The 19,355-nt window shown below is 38.1% G+C and overlaps 1 protein-coding gene across 1 annotated transcript in view; it reads left to right on the top strand.

The window, feature by feature from the left end:
* Positions 1-16,227, top strand: part of UGCG (UDP-glucose ceramide glucosyltransferase) — a 34,590-nt gene extending 18,363 nt beyond the window's left edge. The window contains exons 2-9 of the mRNA XM_081152299.1: positions 562-703; positions 6,678-6,780; positions 7,501-7,602; positions 9,292-9,404; positions 11,035-11,213; positions 12,178-12,264; positions 12,776-12,965; positions 13,604-16,227. Of these exons, the coding sequence (XP_081008425.1) occupies positions 562-703; positions 6,678-6,780; positions 7,501-7,602; positions 9,292-9,404; positions 11,035-11,213; positions 12,178-12,264; positions 12,776-12,965; positions 13,604-13,774 (1,087 nt within the window). The 3' untranslated portion in view covers positions 13,775-16,227. The remainder of the gene's footprint in view (positions 1-561; positions 704-6,677; positions 6,781-7,500; positions 7,603-9,291; positions 9,405-11,034; positions 11,214-12,177; positions 12,265-12,775; positions 12,966-13,603) is intronic.
* Positions 16,228-19,355: the final 3,128 nt, after the last annotated feature.

Genomic DNA, 19,355 nt, shown 5'->3' with positions numbered 1-19,355 from the left:
TTCTGCTACTTATCCCGGTTTCCTGCTTGTCACGTTGGCAGCTTGGTACTTCTTTCAGTCGGGCCTTATCTGGACTGTTTGTTATGCAAATTCTCCAGCTTTTTCTGGTTACCTTTCCATATTCTTTTGGTGCATACAGGGATTTTTTTCCCTCCACTGTTTTTATAGTTCTTGGGCCAGTTTGATGGCAGTGTGGGCGGAAGGGCAGTTAATGTGTGGGCTAAACTGTTGTTCATTTTTTCACCATGTATTTATTGAATGTCTACTCTATGCCCGGCATAGTTCTAGGCACTGAGAGTGCAACAATGAACAACAGTCTTCAGTTCCAGCCTTTATTGGAATATTCCTTTTTCCTAGTTCTGGTTTTCCTAAACTAGAAGCTTCCCTGGTTCTACGTTCCTTCATTTTCAGATATCCCTTGAGAAAAAGGTCCATTAAAAAAGAATTCAACTTAGAATTTCTTAGAATTTAGTAATTCTTGATAACTTGTTATATACTGTATATAGATTTGGCACTAATATATTCTCCAGAAATAATGTATACATCGTTTGCTTTTTTTAGCCGATTGCACCTCAACAAGAAGGCAACAGACAAACAGCCGTATAGCAAGCTCCCAGGCGTGTCTCTCCTGAAACCACTGAAAGGAGTGGATCCCAACCTCATCAACAACTTGGAAACATTCTTTGAATTGGATTATCCCAAAGTAAGTAGAGTGTTGGCCTCATTTGAGATGGGCTAGCCCTGGCCTGCGTGCTCAGCAGTTAGAACGTCAGCTCGAGCACCGAAGGGCACGGACATGGGTTGCAAGTTCAATCCTGGATCCTCAGCCCGCCAGGGCGTGTGCGGGAGGCAGCCAGTGGATGTGTCTCACATTGACGTTCCTCCTCCCCTTCTGCCTCCCGCCCCCCCCCCCCCCCCCCCCGTAAATAGTTAAAGAGGCATCCTGACACTTAACACAGTGCTCTTAAGATCCATCCATGTTGTTGCAAATGGCAATATTTTATCTTTTTTTATGGTTGAGTTGTACTTGATCTTTTGCAAACTAAAAATGCAAAAATTGGCCTTTTATAATTCAGGAAGAATTATATAAATAAAATTAATTGTAAAATAAGCTTTGCGATAAGTAGAAGTTTTTCAAGTCCCATGTTATATAAGTAAGGGCAAAGGAGAATTTATTTTTATAAATGAAAGAGTATTTTCATTGATTATGAATAAATCTCAGAGCATAGCTAAGGATCATATGAATTTATCCTTGTGAAACTTAATCTCACGTTTCAATTTTAAACCATCATGCTACCCTTTTCCTACTGACCCTCTTTTAAAACCTAATTATAGAATTTGTATGTTGCAGCTCTTGTGAGATGCTAGTCGTGGAATTTAAATGGTTGCAGAAGTTAGTGTGGGTTTTAATTGTAGAAAGCGTTGTTAAAAATAACTCCAGGAACATACGTAGCCATTAATTATGAACATTTGGGATGAATCAGTAATTGATTACTTGACCTGAACTTTTTTTTTTAATTAAAATTTGGGATTATCTCAAGAGCTCTAGTTTTCACTCTGTTCTTTTTCCACTTAAATTATGTCATCAGGCATTTAAATTGATTTAAGAAAAAGTTATTTTGATACTTTTTATAAAATGAGTAACAGCATATGCAAGGGATTGTTTTTATTCTGTTTTAGATCACAATTTTATTTTCTAATTGCAAAAGTACTATTAGCTTGTGTAAAAAGAAAATTTAGAAAGCAGAGGGAAAGCACAAAATACCTGCGATCTAAAGGAACAGTTTGATCACATGGCATTTTATTTGCTTTTTAAAAAACCAAACACAGTGGCAAGTGTTCCGCAAAAGACTGAAGTTAAACCACTGAAACATCACACAGATTCGAGTGTGAACAGATGAGCCCTTTGTGTTGCCAAAGAGGCCTGTAGTCATGAAATGAGCATCCGTGGGACGGCCAGGCCCAGTGCACTTTAATACGTATTTGCATTCTGTCAAATACGAACATTGTTTACAAAAGTATGGAAATGTTTTCATTCCGGACATAGCTTTTTCCTCTGGTATTTGAATTGGTACATTTATAGGCCATTTGGGGGGGAAATAGGACATATGTTGAAATTCTAAAATTTTATTTAATTTTGGACGTGTGCAAGATTTACTGCTGGTACTTGTTCTGGATTTCTAGGTTTAAATTTCAGTGAGGTTATTACTGCACTAATTGCCTTGAGAGATTTCTGTGATTTAAATATCTTATAAACCCACATCATACTGATACGTATTCTTTGATAAAAAATGATTCCTTGGAAAAAATTTAAGAATGAAAAAGTGATACACTTCCCTTTTCACCGAGTTGAGTACTCAGTTGGCATCAGCATAAAGGCACTGGGGATGAGAGGCAGAAGTAGCAGGAAAATTCACTAATCTGCATCCAACGTGACTGATGGCTTTACTTCAGTGAATTCTGGCCTATGAAGAATTCTTAGATTAATGATCAGAGTTTTTAACGGAGTGAGGCTATAGTACTTATGGTTATTTTTTCTCTTCTGCAAATATAGAATTGGTTTAAAATGTTACAGGTCCAGTGCATGTTTAAATCCTTTACTGCCAGGGATGTAGCTCTCCTTGAGAGGAAATTCTTTTAACCAAATAGACTTCTAACAAAGAATTGAAGATCAAAAATAGGATCGATTATGGAAAGGTGAAGCACTATACATGTAATAAAACTACTAAGTCAGAGAGATTAAGGGCTTTTCAAATAAATTTTAGAAACTGTATAAACTACCTAGTTCTTAAAAATAGATAAGTATTTAATATTGTCAAAACTTGGAATTCAGAGTGGTTTTCTTATAAAACATTTCCTGCCTGGCATCTATATTTCACTCAAAAGCTGCGCTAGGATAAGTGCCTTGGCTTAACAAATACATTCATTGCCTCCTCTGTGCCAGAGAATGTTCTAGGCATTTGGGGTTAAGTCCATTTTGTCTCAGAGTGTATATTCTACTGTAATACAGATGTCATCATGAGATTTTTCCATAAACATGGTGTGTAGTTATTTATAAATAATTCAAGATATTTGTACTCAATATGCAATATAATTGATTAATATATATTAAATATTTTCCCATTTTTATGTTGTTTACTATAGTAAAAACTTTGCATACCTGCCCGGCCAGCATGGCTCAGCAGTTGAGCATCGACCTAGGATCCAGGAGATCAGGGTTCGATTCCTGGTCAGGGCACATGCCCCGGTTGCGGGCTCGATCCTCAGTGGGGGGTGTGCAGGAGGCAGCCGATCAATGACTCTCATCATTGATATTTCTAACTCTCTTTCCGTCTCCTTTCCTCTCCCTGAAATCAGTGAAGACATTAAAAAAAAAAAATATATATATATATATATATATATATATATTTTTTTAAAAACACTTTGCATTCGTAATGTCTACAGGGCTGAATAAACGAGGAAATTTTTCTTAATAAATCCTCACCTGAGGATATTTTTCCCACTGCTTTTCAGAGAGAGTGGAGGGGGTGGAGAGGGAAGGGGGGAGGGAGGGAGGGAGGAACATTGATGTCAGAAAGACACTGACGGGTTGCCTCCTGAAAGCGCCCCGACCTGGGCCGAGCCTGCAGCTGAGCTACGTGCCCTTGGCTGGAATCAAACCCGGGACCCTCAGTCCACAGGCCCACACTCTAGCCACTGAGCCAAACCAGCTAGGGCAGGAAAGTTTTTCTAATGTTATGTATACACCTAAATCTAATATTTTTAGTAATATTACTTTTTATTCATAAGGCAGGAAAAAGCGTTCATGATCATTGCAGTTTCAGATATTCAGTTCTTAAATATTAAAGGGCTAAATCGCAACTTGTGGTCTTTTTACACCTCTCTTGTTCTTTAGTCATCTCACTATTTGGGGGGGAAAAAGGGAATATTCGTCAGTTTAGCTATTTGTGTAGCAAACTTACTAAAGATTGGATGGAGGCTACCTCATCTGAAGTATTCTGGGGTTTATTTCTAGATCTTATGTATTCATACTGTATCCATTTATAGTGGAATTTACTATGTAGCTTATATCCCTTTCAGATTTAGGAGGTAAGTGTTATATTTTTAATGAACAGTGTATTTTTGAACATATATGTTTATGCCTAATCCTTTAGATAGTATAAAACATCTGAAAATTTTTTTTTTGTCTCAGCTCAGAAAGTCTTTAAACAATTTAATATCAGTGTTTTACCAGTTGTAGTGTAGTTGTAGTGATTTAACTATTCAGATACAGGGAGTCCTAGCAAATAAATGTCTGGTCAAGCTGCGAAGACACAGAGGTGTAATTGTCATAGCTGAAAAACCAAGATTCCTGGTTAAAATCTAATTTTCAGTATTAGAAACAAGCAAAAGTTATGTGTTTTGTAATAAAAGTCTGAGCATTTTTTTGATAATGTGAATTGAGTTTTATTTGCACCAAGGCCAATCAGAAGGTATTTGTTCTTTTTTGAAATTAAGTTTAAGAAGTGTAGTCAATATAAATAAAAACTTTAAACCTTGAATTTAAATAAAGGCAAGCTATACATACTCCCTCATAGTAACACCATATACCTCTCAAAAAATTTACTATAACCTAGTGTAGCTTTTTTTCCTTCCCATAGAGTACATTTTTAGTACTGTATTTTACAAAGTTTTCTCCTGAGGGAAAAAAAGGCTAAAATTAGCTTTTTAATTCTATTTTATGGAATTGTATTATTGCTTATTAACATTTCCTTTCACTGTATTCACTCATAACCTGCAAAGCAGCATAAATTATAAAAACATTAAAGAAACCATGCTATGTTTGGGAAAACAAGGAACTCTTTAGAGCAAGCCTGGCAGAGCAGCTCACTGTAGTAGGAAAGCTAATTGTCACTATTACTCTTTAAAAAGTCACTTAACCTTTGTAATCTTCACTGTTAAGGTCAATGCCTTTTGGCGGCTCAGCCAAACACTGTTTTGAAAGTCAAGTTGGGATGATGGCTGACACTTGACAGGACTCAGAGTTGACCCTTTGGGAAATCTCAGGGGTGCGGCAGGAGTGGGGCCCTTCCCCTTCTCTGATTTTTATCTGATCTCTGGAAACTAGGAAGCTGTAAAGCTGGTTTCAGTACAATTTGGTCAGTGTTAAAGGTAGATATTGGGTAGAATATATGGGAACAAAACCATTTTCTTCACTTGAAAAAAGTCTTACCTATTAGCCTCTCTACGGGCCTTAGTCCTGTCTCCTGCACACAAACCACTGATTCCTAGATTGCTAATTTTTGCTGAGATACTATATATTAGGGAAACAGTAATTGATTAATAGGCCTTCCCTTTACCCGAGTTAGTCCTTGTATGTTAGACACTTAAGAAGTTGTGTCCTTAGCTCTTTATTTTTTACAACATACAGCTTTGTTATTTTGTGTGTGTGTGTAAATAATTTTTTACTTAAAAAAATGTTGAGCCTGTTTCAGAAAGAGGATTAGTGGGAATTTTGTCATTGAGTCAGCGTGAATGTATCACCACTTCTGAAAAAAAAATTACTATTTAGAATGCATATCCTGCAAAATACTAAAGTAGCATCTTTGTATGTGAAAGCAAACATTTTTTTTTAAATTTAGTAGTTTACTAAGTGATAACGTACAGCTCAAAATTTTATAAACCTGGTTATATGTCACAGTCACCCCAGAGATTCTGATTCGAAAGCCTTAAGAATGGGGCCCGGTATTCTCTTTTTAAAATATACATGTCAGGGTAACTTGGACACAGCCAGTTAAGTGCTAAGAAATGACTTCCTTAACTTACTATCAAAGAGTAAACATAGCACTGAGCAAAAAGAAAAACCCAAAAAACAAACTAAAACCCCCCATCTGAGTTTTTTCATAGTTACAAGGCTAAGCATTCCCCCGGCCAGTGTGGCTCAGTCGGTGGAGCTTCCTCCCTTGCACCGGGAGGGCACATGCCCCGGTTCCAGCTCCATCCCCAGTAGGGGGCATGCCCGAGGCAGCCCATCCATGTTTCTCTCTCCCTCTCTCTCCTTCCCTCTAAAATAAATAAAAACATTTTTTTAAAAAGGCTAAGCATTCTTTTCAGGATGCTACATTTTGAATCAAGTCAAATCCAATTTTATTTCAAAAAATTATTATACAACCAAAAAATCTGATCTCTGCCCTTTTCACGTGAAGAGCTTGGCAAAGCCCTGCAGCGTATCCCGTCGGGCTTCAGTGTGGAGTGTGTGCGCCTTCGGGACTGGCCTTAAGCTCGGAGAGTCCTAGGGATGGAGGGCATGTTTGTTCCGTTTGCTCCCGCCTTGCCTTTCGCGCTGCCGGCCCCGAGTGAGCGGCCAGGAGCCGCGGGGCCCAGGGGCCTGGGGAAGCTGGAGATGGCTCGGGTTCCAGGCCGGGCCCCGGGAAGCGCGGGGAAGCGCGGGCCTTGAGGCGCGGGCGCCGGGCTCCGCTCTCCCTCCCGCACGCAGGCCGTCTGGGGCCGCTGCTCTCACTCCCAGGCAGCACCTAGTATCGTAGGTGTTTGCATCCACTACGAATACTCTCTTAACTTGGAAACTGCGTGTGTGCAACTGCTTGCTTTTCTAAATGCTTTCTGATAATCAGTAAACACTCGTAAGTGCTTCTTTTCCTAAAAGAGGTTAATTTACATAAAATGTGTCCTTTGGCCAGTATGAAGTGCTCCTTTGTGTACAAGATCATGACGATCCAGCCATTGATGTATGTAAGAAGCTGCTTGGAAAATATCCAAATGTCGACGCCAGGTTGTTTATAGGTAAGTTACAAAGTCTACGAAAACCATTTTGCTATAATAGTATTAGGTGGCAGTAATCTTGGCTTTAAACTATAGATTAAGGTGTCAGCAACCCCTTGAAGTTATTGGCATGTTTGCTTTATGCATACTTGTTGAAGTAGTAAAAGGTGTTTATATCCTTATGAAAAAACTTAATTTATAAAAACAAAGGGTTTTTTTCCCATATCTGGGATTAACAAAATAACAAAAAAACCCCTCCAAATTATGTTTAACTCATCTTACATATAAGGATCTGTCATTTAAGCTTCTTTAATATTTTCCTGTGTGGCTTTTTCTGTATCTCATTCACTGTAATTGAGAGTTAGCAATAGAATTAGCTTTTATTTTATTGCAAAAAGAGTATTTTTCCAAAAAGTTTGTGGGCTTAAAGACTTTTGTGGAGGTATGTTTTCCAATAAATACTGAGTCATGCTTAGTATTAATATAAGAACTTAAGGATTAGAAAACTGAAACAGATCAGTTTTTAAAGATAAATGATATAATTCTCTTTTGAGAATGAACAGTTTTTCCCTACCTATATTATTGTGAATAATAAGGAATGTAACACATAATGTTAAAGTATGTTTGTTTGAATTCTTAAATATGCAAGCACTTTTCACTTCTCTTTACCATGTGTCTGTATTATAGAAAATGTTTTCAATGTTGAATTCATTTTTCACTGCTGTACCTCTACATTTTTAGGTGGCAAAAAGGTTGGCATTAACCCTAAAATTAATAATCTAATGCCAGGATATGAAATTGCAAAATATGATCTTATCTGGATTTGTGATAGTGGAATAAGAGGTGAGGTTCTTCTTATTTATTTTATGAAACTATTCATTTGATGATAAAATGCCAAAAGTGATATGAAAATAAATGTATCAACCCTTTTTTGTTTGCCTGATAAAATCATTCATTTCATCATTATTTCATGGTACTATGTCAAGTTATATTAAGATTTTTACTTTTTTAATGCTAACCTGTATTGTTACATGTGTAAAAATGTGTTCATTTTGAAGAGAACATTTCAGCCATTAAAAAAAATATAGTCATGGTCCATTATACATGCGCTATGCGTTCTCATAGGTGTAAATTTCCCTTGTTCATGTGACACTTATCTTTTACTTTGATCTGTCTGTGGCACACGTAATATACTATCTCACACAAAAGGACAGAAATTATAGCTGTTTTACTAGAAGGCGTTTATGTCTTTTCACTTAGATGGTTTTAACAGGAAGTCTTTCATATACTGAAATTATAATTTGTACCTCTAAATGTTTATACTTACTGTAATTTCAGTGTTCTGTAATATTCTGTTATATTCTAATTACCTCCGGTTCCTCCGCCTCAACACTGTTGATGTTTGTGTTGGATAATTTCTTGTTGCTGAGGCTGTCCTGCAAGACGTTCAGCAGCATCCCTGGCCTCCACCCACGGAATGCCAGTGGCACCCCTCTGTCAGGATGACAACCAGAAATGTTTCTAGGCAGTGCCAGGTGTCCCCTGCAGAGCAGCAGTTAAGAACCACTGCCATAGAATATACACATTTAGGGTCCAGATACACTTTTATACAATAGATTTCTTTCTTAAAGACTTGAAGGAAATAGAAATGAAGTAAAAGCCTGGCCAGTGTGGCTCAGTGGTTGAATGTCTACCCATGCACCAGGAAGTCACTGATTCGGTTCCTGCTCAGGGCACATGCCCGGGCTGTGGGCTCAGTCCCCGCTAGGGAGCCTGTGGGAGGCAGCTGATCCATGTTGACGTTTCTCTCTCTCTAAAGTCAGTCAAAACATTTTGTGAAAAAAAGAAGCCATGTAAAATGATATGTTTGCCCTTTGAAGGTGGGACAATGATTTAAATTTTTTATTAGCTTAAAATGAATGTTTAAAAATGAATAGAAACGGGGCACTCCTAATAAGTCAGGATCATTACATACCTATCAGACATTATGTTCATCACATTTAATATCTAAAGTTATAGTGTCGTGAGTTTGTTATGTTTTCAGCACAGAATCTGTCCAGGAGAATGCTCCTTGAGGCCTGTCAGCAGTCTTATGAGATAGGACGCGTACCCTCCAGGGCAGCGCAGGCGCAATTCCTGTGGTTGGAGAAGCAGGAGCAGCCTACGAACTGGGACCTTTGACCTCTGCCCCTGTAGCTTTTGACTAGGACACATTTTCCATTACTCCAGTTTGGGGGACCTGAAATGGGGGTAGCCAGGTTTTCATAGTATGTCCCGCCTCTGTTCCATATGAGGTTTATACTGGCCTAAAAATGTGTAGAGTAACCTAGTGTATCAAATTAAGCCTTTTTGAAATTTTTTATTCTCAGAAAAGTGATGGAGATTCGTTTTGTTAAATCCAAATGTAAAAAAGAATTTTAATTTATTTAGTAATCTAATAACTCACGAAATATATTTTACATCAGTGGGCATTTTCCTGAAAGGAATTGTTTTCTCTCCGTCCCTTGTCACCTTTCTGTCTCCTTCCCGTAGTATTTCCAGACACGCTCACTGACATGGTCAACCAGATGACGGAGAAGGTGGGCCTGGTTCACGGGCTGCCTTACGTCGCAGACCGACAGGGCTTTGCCGCCACCTTAGAGCAGGTAAGTGTTGATGGGCCTCAACAATATTCCTGTTAGATTCCTAATCGCCCAGAAGCTTGAGACTGTTCTGAGAGTTGGGATGACGTTTTGGATGGGATTAATTTTCCGCTTATTGAATTTTTGTTTAGTAAAGGGAAATCTAGGTAGTGCCTTTAAAATAAAATCCTTTTTTATTCTTATATGCCACACTGTTTTTGTTTTAGAAGCGTCCAAGTGGATTTCTGTGTCAGTGATATACATCTCCCATTTGGCACCCACCCCCATGGTTTAGGTTTAATCTACCATACTTAGAATGAGTGGAAATAGGCCGCAGAGGAGTCCCTCCATCCTATAAAGAAATCTTTGGAGCCTCCAACAAGTCCCTAGTCTCACCTCCTTCCTCAGACTCGCTTAATAATTGTTTAAGGAATTAAGATGTATGTTTCTGGTCTTACAAGTTTGGTTCAATTCAGTACCACAAAGGGCTTCATTACAGTCAGGACATGGGGTAGGTAGCAAGAATCCTGTTCTTAATTGTCCTGATGATTCTCTTGCTCCATGCCGTGTGTGTAACTCTTGCCATTGAGAAAGATCACTGCTCTCTATTTCAAGCTAATTAGAAGAGGCAGCATATCTAAGATGCAAATAATAAATAGGGTTTTATGTGTAATAAGCAGGGTGATGACCATCTTATCTACCCTTAATTTAGCAGTTTGCATATTTCGTGACTTCAAAGTATGCTTAGGGAAAGGGCAGTAAAATGGGAGACAATTTTAGTGCCTGCCCTGTTTATGAAAAATATATTGAAAAATAAAATTGGGGAAATTGAGAAGCTCAGTGACTCGGGTAGGAAGCAGGCAGCTATGAAAGGATACAAGAAAAGGGGTTAAGAAATGATCGCCCTGTAGGTTGATAGAACAATAGGTGGTGTCTGTGTATGTGTTCATGCATGTATACACATACACGCATACATACACATACGTGCACACATACATACACCTATATATGTAGGGGTGAGTGCGTAGTTCCATGAACATTCTGCAAGCAGGATGTTAAATATTTGTTAATATTTATATGACAGTGAATGATATTTTCACCTGTCTTACATCTAAGTTAAGTTTTATTTGGATAAATCTTTGAATCTTGCAGTTTTAGGAAAGATAATTTGTATTTGAGAATAGAATATACTTTTCCCTGATGAACAAAATAGGTCCAAAGACATGGAAGCATGGAACAGACTGACAGATCTCAGGGAAGGGCTGGGGGGGGAGACTAAGCAAAGCACTTATATGCACCTATGCAGAGGCCTTGGACACAGACAACACTGTGGTGAATGCCTGAGGTGGGCTGGCAGCCAGGCGGAGGGGGAGATGGGGGACATTTGTAATACTCTCAACAATAGAAATAAATTTTAAAAAAAAAGAATAAGATAATGATGACAGTAGTCAACCAGATAAATTACTGAATGCCTGGTATATGTAAACATCATTTTGTACCAATTTTCATTCAGGTAGTTTATGTAAGAATAATAGGATATTCTTTCAATCATGCTTAAAGGAAAATCATTAGGAATAAGTTTATGAACACTATACCTACAATTCTAATTATATCCGTATGTTTTTGGGTTTGTGTTTTTTGTTTCTTTTGGCAGGTGTATTTCGGAACTTCTCATCCAAGGTCCTATATCTCTGCCAATGTAACTGGTTTCAAATGTGTAACAGGAATGTCTTGTTTAATGAGAAAGGATGTGTTAGATCAAGCAGGAGGGCTTATAGCTTTTGCTCAATACATTGCTGAAGATTACTTTATGGCCAAAGCAATAGCTGACCGGTAAGAAAACTAAATTACGTAAGGCTACAGTATGTTTAGCACCTAACTTCTGTTGGTTTATTCTGTTTGTTAAAACCATGGATTTTATTTTCGCTAGTGACTACAGAATAGGCTAATCTTTTTAGAAAGTAATTTCTATTAATTCGTAGATAATAATATACTGTAGACATAAGTGTTCTCATTCATCTGAGTTCTTCAGATTAATATGGTTTGAAGTGACTGAAAGGAAGTGTCTTTTTAATTGTGAATGTTCATTAGTATGGGTGTAAATTTCCGTGTGTTTTAGAAGAATTAAAAATATCAGTGTAGTCATAAGCCAGTAGGTGAAAATTTAAAGAACCTTATTTCAAATTTTTGAAATTTTCAGGTTATTTGGGATTTTGCTAAGAAGCCACCTAATGGTTCGCATAATCGACTTAACGTTTCCCTATCACAGAATGATACTGTTTTCTATTAAAGGGGATCCTTGCCTTGTGTGATAATTTACTAAAGATGTGATTTTAAACACTGAAGTATGTTTTTAAAATTTTCTCATGGATGGTGTTCATGATTATGGTTTCATAGCGTTTCGCAAGAGATGCACAGTATCGCTTTTTGTTTACATTTCTTGTTGAGTGTCCACACACATGCATCCCCCCCCTTTTTTTTTTTTTTGGTTAGTAGTGACAGAGACTAAACTATTAAATACAGAACCATTCCATTTAGAACTCGGAGAATGCCTGTCCCTTAAGTTTCTTAAATTGTAAATTGAGGGGTTGCAGCTTCTTCCAGCCCTTAGAATGGTATTATCAGGAGCCTGCGTAATTGCTAAAACATCTGTGAGTGTGGTGTATCCTGAGTAGGGTGCTAATCCCGGTGCTAGACTCACCCCGGTGACTCTTTACAGTCATGAGTAAATGCATAACCAGTCACGCTTGCATGTGTTCATCATCACAGCTCATTTTCTAACTGTCTTAATTTTCAGAGGTTGGAGGTTTGCAATGTCCACTCAAGTTGCCATGCAAAACTCTGGTTCCTATTCAATTTCTCAGTTTCAATCCAGAATGATCAGGTGAGTCAGCAGCTCTCTTCTTTTTATAGTTTGTTAAAGGAAAAGGGGAGGGGAGTCAATTTTATGTGGTATAACTTGGTTTAAAAATAAATCTGAAAGTCAGATTTTTTAGTTCCAGAAAACAAAGTTTAGCTTTTTTATTAAAATAAATTTAATGTCTAAATATATTCTCTTTACTGTGTAACACTAAAAGCATTCAAAATGTTGAGACTTTGGATTTTTTTATATGTTCATCTTGATTTCTCATTTTCTGCACTTTTTTATCTTTATTTTTATAATCTTTTTATAGTCTTTATTTATTAGAGTATAGACCATACAAATAAATTTCTAGACTTTTTTTTTTTACATATACTAAATAAAAATAGAAGAGAGATTCATTAAATAATCTTTGAAGAGGTGGGCCTTTATATAACGTGGTAAAGAACTGATCATTTTGGGAAAAAATTGATTAATGTTGTAACCAAGCTATTGTTTAAAGAAAACCCTTTTTTTTTTTTTAAATTTTTTTAAGGTGGACCAAATTACGAATTAACATGCTTCCTGCGACAATAATTTGTGAGCCGATTTCAGAATGCTTTGTTGCCAGTTTAATCATTGGATGGGCAGCCCACCATGTATTCAGATGGGATATTATGGTATTTTTCATGTGTCATTGCCTGGCATGGTTTATATTTGACTACATTCAACTCAGGGGTGTCCAGGTACGTGGACAGGCATGAAAAGGTTGGCAGTCATTTGGTGGAACTAAAAAACATTTAGCCGTGGCCGGGGGCTCGGTTGGAGCGTGGTTCCGTTCACCAAAAGGTGGCGGGTGTGATTCCTGGTCAGGGTGTGTGCGGGAGGCAGCTGATTGATGTTTCTCTCTCTCTAAAAAAAATCAATGAAAACATGTCCTCAGGTGAGGATTTAAAAAAAAATACACCACTTTTTAATTTAGAAAAGGTAGAAAAAAATCAGCTAGCTCCCCATTGAAGGTTAATATCAGGTTTAAACATTCCTTTTGTTAGTGGAATGTGGACACAAAACTTAATTTTAAGCTTTCAGTCGGCTATACAGTCACTTTTATTGAGGCTCAAAACAAAACAAAACAAAAAGATGTTAAGCAAATGAAAAATATTCAAACTCAGAATACATTAGGCTAGCCGTTCTTCAGTGCTGCTTATTTACCCATAATCAACAATTTCTTTACCATTATAATACAGCGGGACAGTTAAATTATCTGAAGAAGCAGACTTGATTTTGTGTAGTGTACTTGAAAGAGAGTGAATTCGAAGAATTTTATTTTTTAACTATGTCTTTAGTCTGACAGTAAATCAGTTTTGTTTTTTGTAATTCCTAGGGCGGCGCACTGTGTTTCTCAAAACTTGATTATGCAGTAGCTTGGTTCATCCGTGAATCCATGACCATATACATTTTTTTGTCGGCATTATGGGACCCTACGATAAGCTGGAGAACTGGCCGCTACAGGTTGCGCTGTGGGGGCACCGCAGAGGAAATCCTAGATGTATAACTACAGCTCTGGGACTGTACATACAGGAGAAAAGAGAAGTATTATAAATTATGTTTATATAAATGCTTTTAAAGACCTACCTTCAGTAGTTTTATCACATGTATGTTTTGGTATCTGTTCTTTAATTTATTTTTTTGCATGGCACTTGCATCTGTGAAAAAAAGAGAAACACACCTGTAGTCTTGGCCAAATGGTATACTTTATTTTGTGGAAGTAGAGCATCGAAAGAATTGGTTCTAGGAACCTGGGTTTGGTTTTCGTTGTTTTTTTAAAAGTATATATATATATATATGTGTATGTATATGTATGTATATATATGTAAGTGCTCTGCAGCAAACACTGACAGTACCCTTCAGTAGAGAAAGTTTCTTACTTGTGAGAGCTCCTGTAGACCATTCACGGAGTGGCAGCGGCTTTGTTCCCGGGTTTAGGAGACTGGACGGTAACCGCCGTTCCTGCGCAGGGCGAGCGGAGTCGCGCGTTGAACAATCCACGGCGAGGTACTGACGGGAAACTTTTTCGCGCTTTGTGCCTACCTCTCGTAGTTGTTGCAGAGCAGGTATAAATTGTAACAAGGTAGCTAGGCCTTGCAAAAACAAACAGAAAAACTTTTAAAAATAATAATAATAATAATGAAAGAGCTGGAGTCTAGTATTTCTATAAATCTGTGAGAGAGGTTTTTTGTTTTTTTTTGGTCTCACTGCAATGAATCCAAAGTGGTTGAGTTTGGTTTTTAATCACAGCCATGTATTGAAGGCATCTTTTTGACCAACTCTTGTTGGTTCTGTCTTGAACCATTGTTAATCACTGTGCTGGTAAACCTGTCCTTCCCTGCCCCTCCCCTGACCCACCCCACCTCTCTTTACCTTTTTTGGGGGGGTGGGAAGGGTGCTGGGGGGGTTTAGTGTGAGTGGATGTTTTGATAGTTGTGAGGAAAAATGCATTTCAGACACATTTCACACATGAGCTATTTTCTTACACAGTATGTCTTACTGTTAAAAAGAATGTAATTACAGGTATTTAGTATCTTTTTTAAGTACGTACATATTCTAGCATCAACAAAGAAATTGCAGTAGGTTATTAAGAGGGGTCAGGATGAGTTTTACTCTTACAATTAATCAGTATCAACTAAGTCTACTGTGCGTGTGGTTTGTTTTTTCGTTTTTTGTTTTGGGGTGTTTTTTTTTTTTTACTATTACAGTTAGTCTAGTCTTATTTAAATTGGATTTTTGTATTCCAGTTTGTATGACAAAGTAGACTAGGGCAGTGCTATTGTAAATGCATGCTGGTTCCCCTCCCGCCCATCGCGCCGCTGAACTCGCTTGTCAGGTTGTGCTTAACTTGTGGTGAACTGGACTTGTTTCTCGTTTTTAAAAAAATAAGCAAATATGTAAGGGACAGTGCATAAGCCTTTTTTTCTCTCTTCCTTCTCTGTTTTGTTGTTTTTTTTTTGGTAGTGGAATTTTTGCTCTTCTTTAGGATGGGATGGCATGTTGTCCATATGAACGCCTGTTGCGGGGCTGACACTGGCAATATGGCAGCTTTAATTCTGTTACTAAGTTTCCATGTCAAACCTTAATGTGTAGCATCTTAGCAATAATTACGATTTATAGAAAATGAACCCTTTTTCACTGCACTGAGCCAATTCATTTAATTGTCCAATGACTGTGTACGTGGTTTAAATTGTAATATATCTGTAACTGTGTATCTACCGTGTATACACATTACATATAAGCCTTTCTCTGGGCCAGACGGCTTCGTTCCTTTTGTCGTCCTCGTTTTGCTTTTGCCTTATGATGAACTCGTTTGAAGGGCACCTTCTTCATGAACAAAGGCTTTGTTGCGTACCCTTCCTATGTGAAATGGGCGCTATTGTTCCCTGAGGAAAGTTGCACAAGTGAAACCAGTCTAGTTGTGACCCACTCCGTGTTTCTGTTTTTAAATCACTGTTAATACGAGTTGAATTTTGCCGACCACATTTGTAACTTTGGTTGGTTGGTTGAATGAAGTTTGGTTGATGCCATCCTTTGCACTGCTGAAGTGAAATCTCGCTTATTACTTGGCTTTTTGCTGATCTCAGCATGGGCAAGGGAACAACAAAACCAAAATGGCTGGACAGACTTCTTGTGTTTTGTAAATATCAAACGTGACTGTTCTGTGTGTGTGTTTCACGTGGGAGTGGAGGATTTCCTTAAAGTGAAGCTTCGTCTGAGCAGACAGTGATTTTTTTTTTGTTTTTGTTTAGCAAGTTTAGAGTGATGATAAAATGGTAAGAAATAATATAAATGTTGAAGAAAGCATCACAACAAAACTGTAGGCGTCCAAATTTAATAAACTGTCTTTTAAAAAGTATCTAGAATATACCATGTTTTATTATTTAAAATCATTGTCTTTATGTTTTTTTGTTCAAAAAAATAAAAATTTGAATACAATCAAAACATTAGCACTACTGCATTTTTGTTTCCTGTCTTTTATATTTTTATAAATAATCTTAACGTGTTCGCCATTTGCATCAGAATTATCAGAACAATTCTGTGAAGTATTGGTTGAAATCTTTTACCTGTGCAATGGGCAACTATGGCTCAAAGTTGGGCTTTTCTATGTTGGTTGCATGTTAGAATTACCTGGAGATTCTGGTTTAATTATTCTGGAGTGGGGCCTGAGCTCTGCTCATTGTTTACTGTGCAGACAGACCTGGGAAACACTAGCCCATAAAACATTTAGAAAAGACCCATTGGCACCTTTGGCCCGCCTCTCACCTGGGCTCACAGCCTGGCCTCGGCTCCAGTAGCTGGGAAAGGAATGGAATGGCATCGCTACTGAAGACCTAAATTTGAGGTAACTAAGCTGCACCCACACACTGACCAGGGCCAGGCTCCTCCCACGCCAGGGGCACTCCCAGGCCTGTTTTACCACCAGCCCATGAAAGAAAAATACTCTTAACTGGAGAGCCAACCCCAGGGAAGGGCTGTGGGGAGACTGCGAAAGGGTCTGTCCCCGGCTCCACATCTACACTTTGGCCCAGTCATCAAGCTCATTCTTCCTAGTTTGTAAAGTATACCTCTAACCCTAATGTTTAAGAAATGATTAACAGAGTTGAATGTAAGTCTTAGAATTTTATAGCTAGGCAAATTTCAAAGAGCCCTAGCCTTTGAAAATAAAGAAGGTAAGATGCCCACTGTGAAAGCTGCGGTCACAAGGGAGGGGGAGACAGTTGCCGGCGGAGCTGGGAGTGGCCCCTTGATAGAGCAGGTCCCAGTGTTGAACGTTACACCACTGGACCGCATTTCAGGTTCTGCCTGCAATAGCTTTACCACTTGTTATAGGAACCCTGAAGTTTAAAAAAAATCCATGTTTTTAATAACCATCTATATTCCAGCTCTTAACCATTGTTCTAGAAAGCCAGATTCAAACCTGCAGAGCAAGAATATAAGTTATTATAAAGCTGGTTTAAGGTAAAATGCTTTACATGTATCATTGAACAGAGAAGATGAGTACATACAAGACTGTTCATGTGGATGAAATAGTTCATTTCCTTCTGCAGTTTAGTAGGATGTCTTGTTTGAACTGCTCATTCAAGTTATTTGACTACATCAGTTTCATTTCATTGGAAAGAAAAGCATTGCCAAATGGCGAGCGGTGCCCTGTGGTGCTGCAGGGGTATGTTTTTATTGAGGCATTTGCCTAAAAAATGTATCTGCAAGAAAATTTAAAATCACTGTCTCCATGTGTTCTAAAAACAAATTAAAAAATGTGTCTTTAACAGTTTCTTAAGCAACCAGTTAGCTGCCTGAGAACCAAAGTATGCTAAACCCTTTGCACGGCCCCTCCCCACTCCTGGGAGAGATTGGCAGAGTGGTTTCACGGTTATACTATTAGACATCCAGACTTCCATGCTAACAACCATGGACTTGAAATTATCGAAACAATTTAAGGATATTGTTTCTTTCCAGGACTGCAACTATCTGCACTGCCCTCCCCTGCTGGCTCCATACCTGCCCTTGTCATCTTGTGTTTACTTTGTTTCCTTACCCTTGTCATCAGCCCTAGAACTTCTCTCACGGCCCCTCCTGACTGGCCAATGCCAGGCCTGCCAAGGGAGCTTAGGCAGAATGCCGGAGAAGTCCCACCACGGCCACACAGCCCAGGAGCACAGAGGGAGCAGGTTTAGAAGTGGGGACTGGGAGTAATTTCCATACAGGTGATAGTAAGTGTGGTAGTCAAAGACAGAGTGTAAACTGATGAGAGCCAAGGAATAGAACCTGGGAGACCTTCTTAGAGATACAGTGCGAGAAAAACACCCAGGAGAACCTGCCAAACCTGGGCTCAGCCTTTTGGTAGCGATGGGATTTGGGGCAGTTTATTTAATCTGAGCCTAAGTCTGTTACCACGTGGAATGGAGAGGTAATGCACACAAAGCGCAGTGATGGTTACTTCCTTTCCCCTTTCAAAGGAGAAAGAAGTAGGAAACAGTGCCACAGGGCCCTGGCCAGTGTGAAAACACTGGACCCCATTGTTTAAATATATGGATTTTTATAATGACTGGTAAGATTATTTTTGTATGTATGGTTTTTAGCCAATGGAATTTCTTCCATTTCTTAATCTTAAATGAGAGTCGATGCTTTTTTACTACTTATACTGCATCTCTTTATTTTTTTAACCGTATAAAATAATGTACTTTATAAAGAACACTGCTAAAATCTTTGCATTTAGGATCATGTTTGCCCAAGGCAAAATGGGGTAGGCATGGCAATAATTGATTGGCATTTGTGCAACTAAATGGCCCACACAGGGTCCAGATCAAAGATGAGTTTTCCCAAATGTATTTCCCTGCCTCTTTTAGCACAAAACCATTTTCAGCTTTGAAGTAACACTATTTTCAGAGTCTGTATATATATGTGGTGTGTGTGTGTATTTTCTGAAATAAAGCTTACTTTGCCTTTGGGTACTGTTTTTTCAATACATTTCTGAACTTTATTTGCTAGTATTTTATTAAATATATTTTTTTAGAGTGAGGTTATGCTAACTGTGCAAAATCAGTTAGGCTTTTTATTTTTTAATCTATCCTCTAGAAAAATTTTATGTAGCTAGGAATTTATCTGTTCCTTGAAAGTTTGAAAGAATTTATCCATAAGCCTTTAGGGACCTGGCATTTCAGTAACATTTTCTGTTGATTTCATTGATTCTCATCAGTTCATATTTTCAGCATCTTTTTAAGTCAGTTTTAGTCATTTACACCATAGATGCACATAGCATTTTCATAACTCTTTACAAACTTTCTGGCCACATATGCTTTTGGGCAGGAGAGGTTTGCAGACGTTGTGTCAATTAAACTTGGTTGACCCTCTGATCTGTGAGCAGAGTTGCCTTAGATAAGACATGGATCTCAAGGTCTGGGCCACTATTACTAAATGCTATTCTTGCTAAATGTTAAAATGTAGCACAGATATTTTGCAGACCAGCTGTAAATAGGATGAACCTAACAGGAACTCAACTTGATACATGTAGCCAACTCCAAAGAAGAAATCAACATGTAATTGACCAAATAGTGTCTATAAGCAATGGTTAAGCCTCCCTTCGC

The sequence above is a fragment of the Miniopterus schreibersii genome (assembly GCF_964146895.1).
Source record: "Miniopterus schreibersii genome assembly, chromosome: 11".
Lineage (NCBI taxonomy): Eukaryota > Metazoa > Chordata > Mammalia > Chiroptera > Miniopteridae > Miniopterus > Miniopterus schreibersii.
Note: the sequence above shows the minus strand (reverse complement) of the source record. Positions and strands in the feature narration are given on the sequence as shown.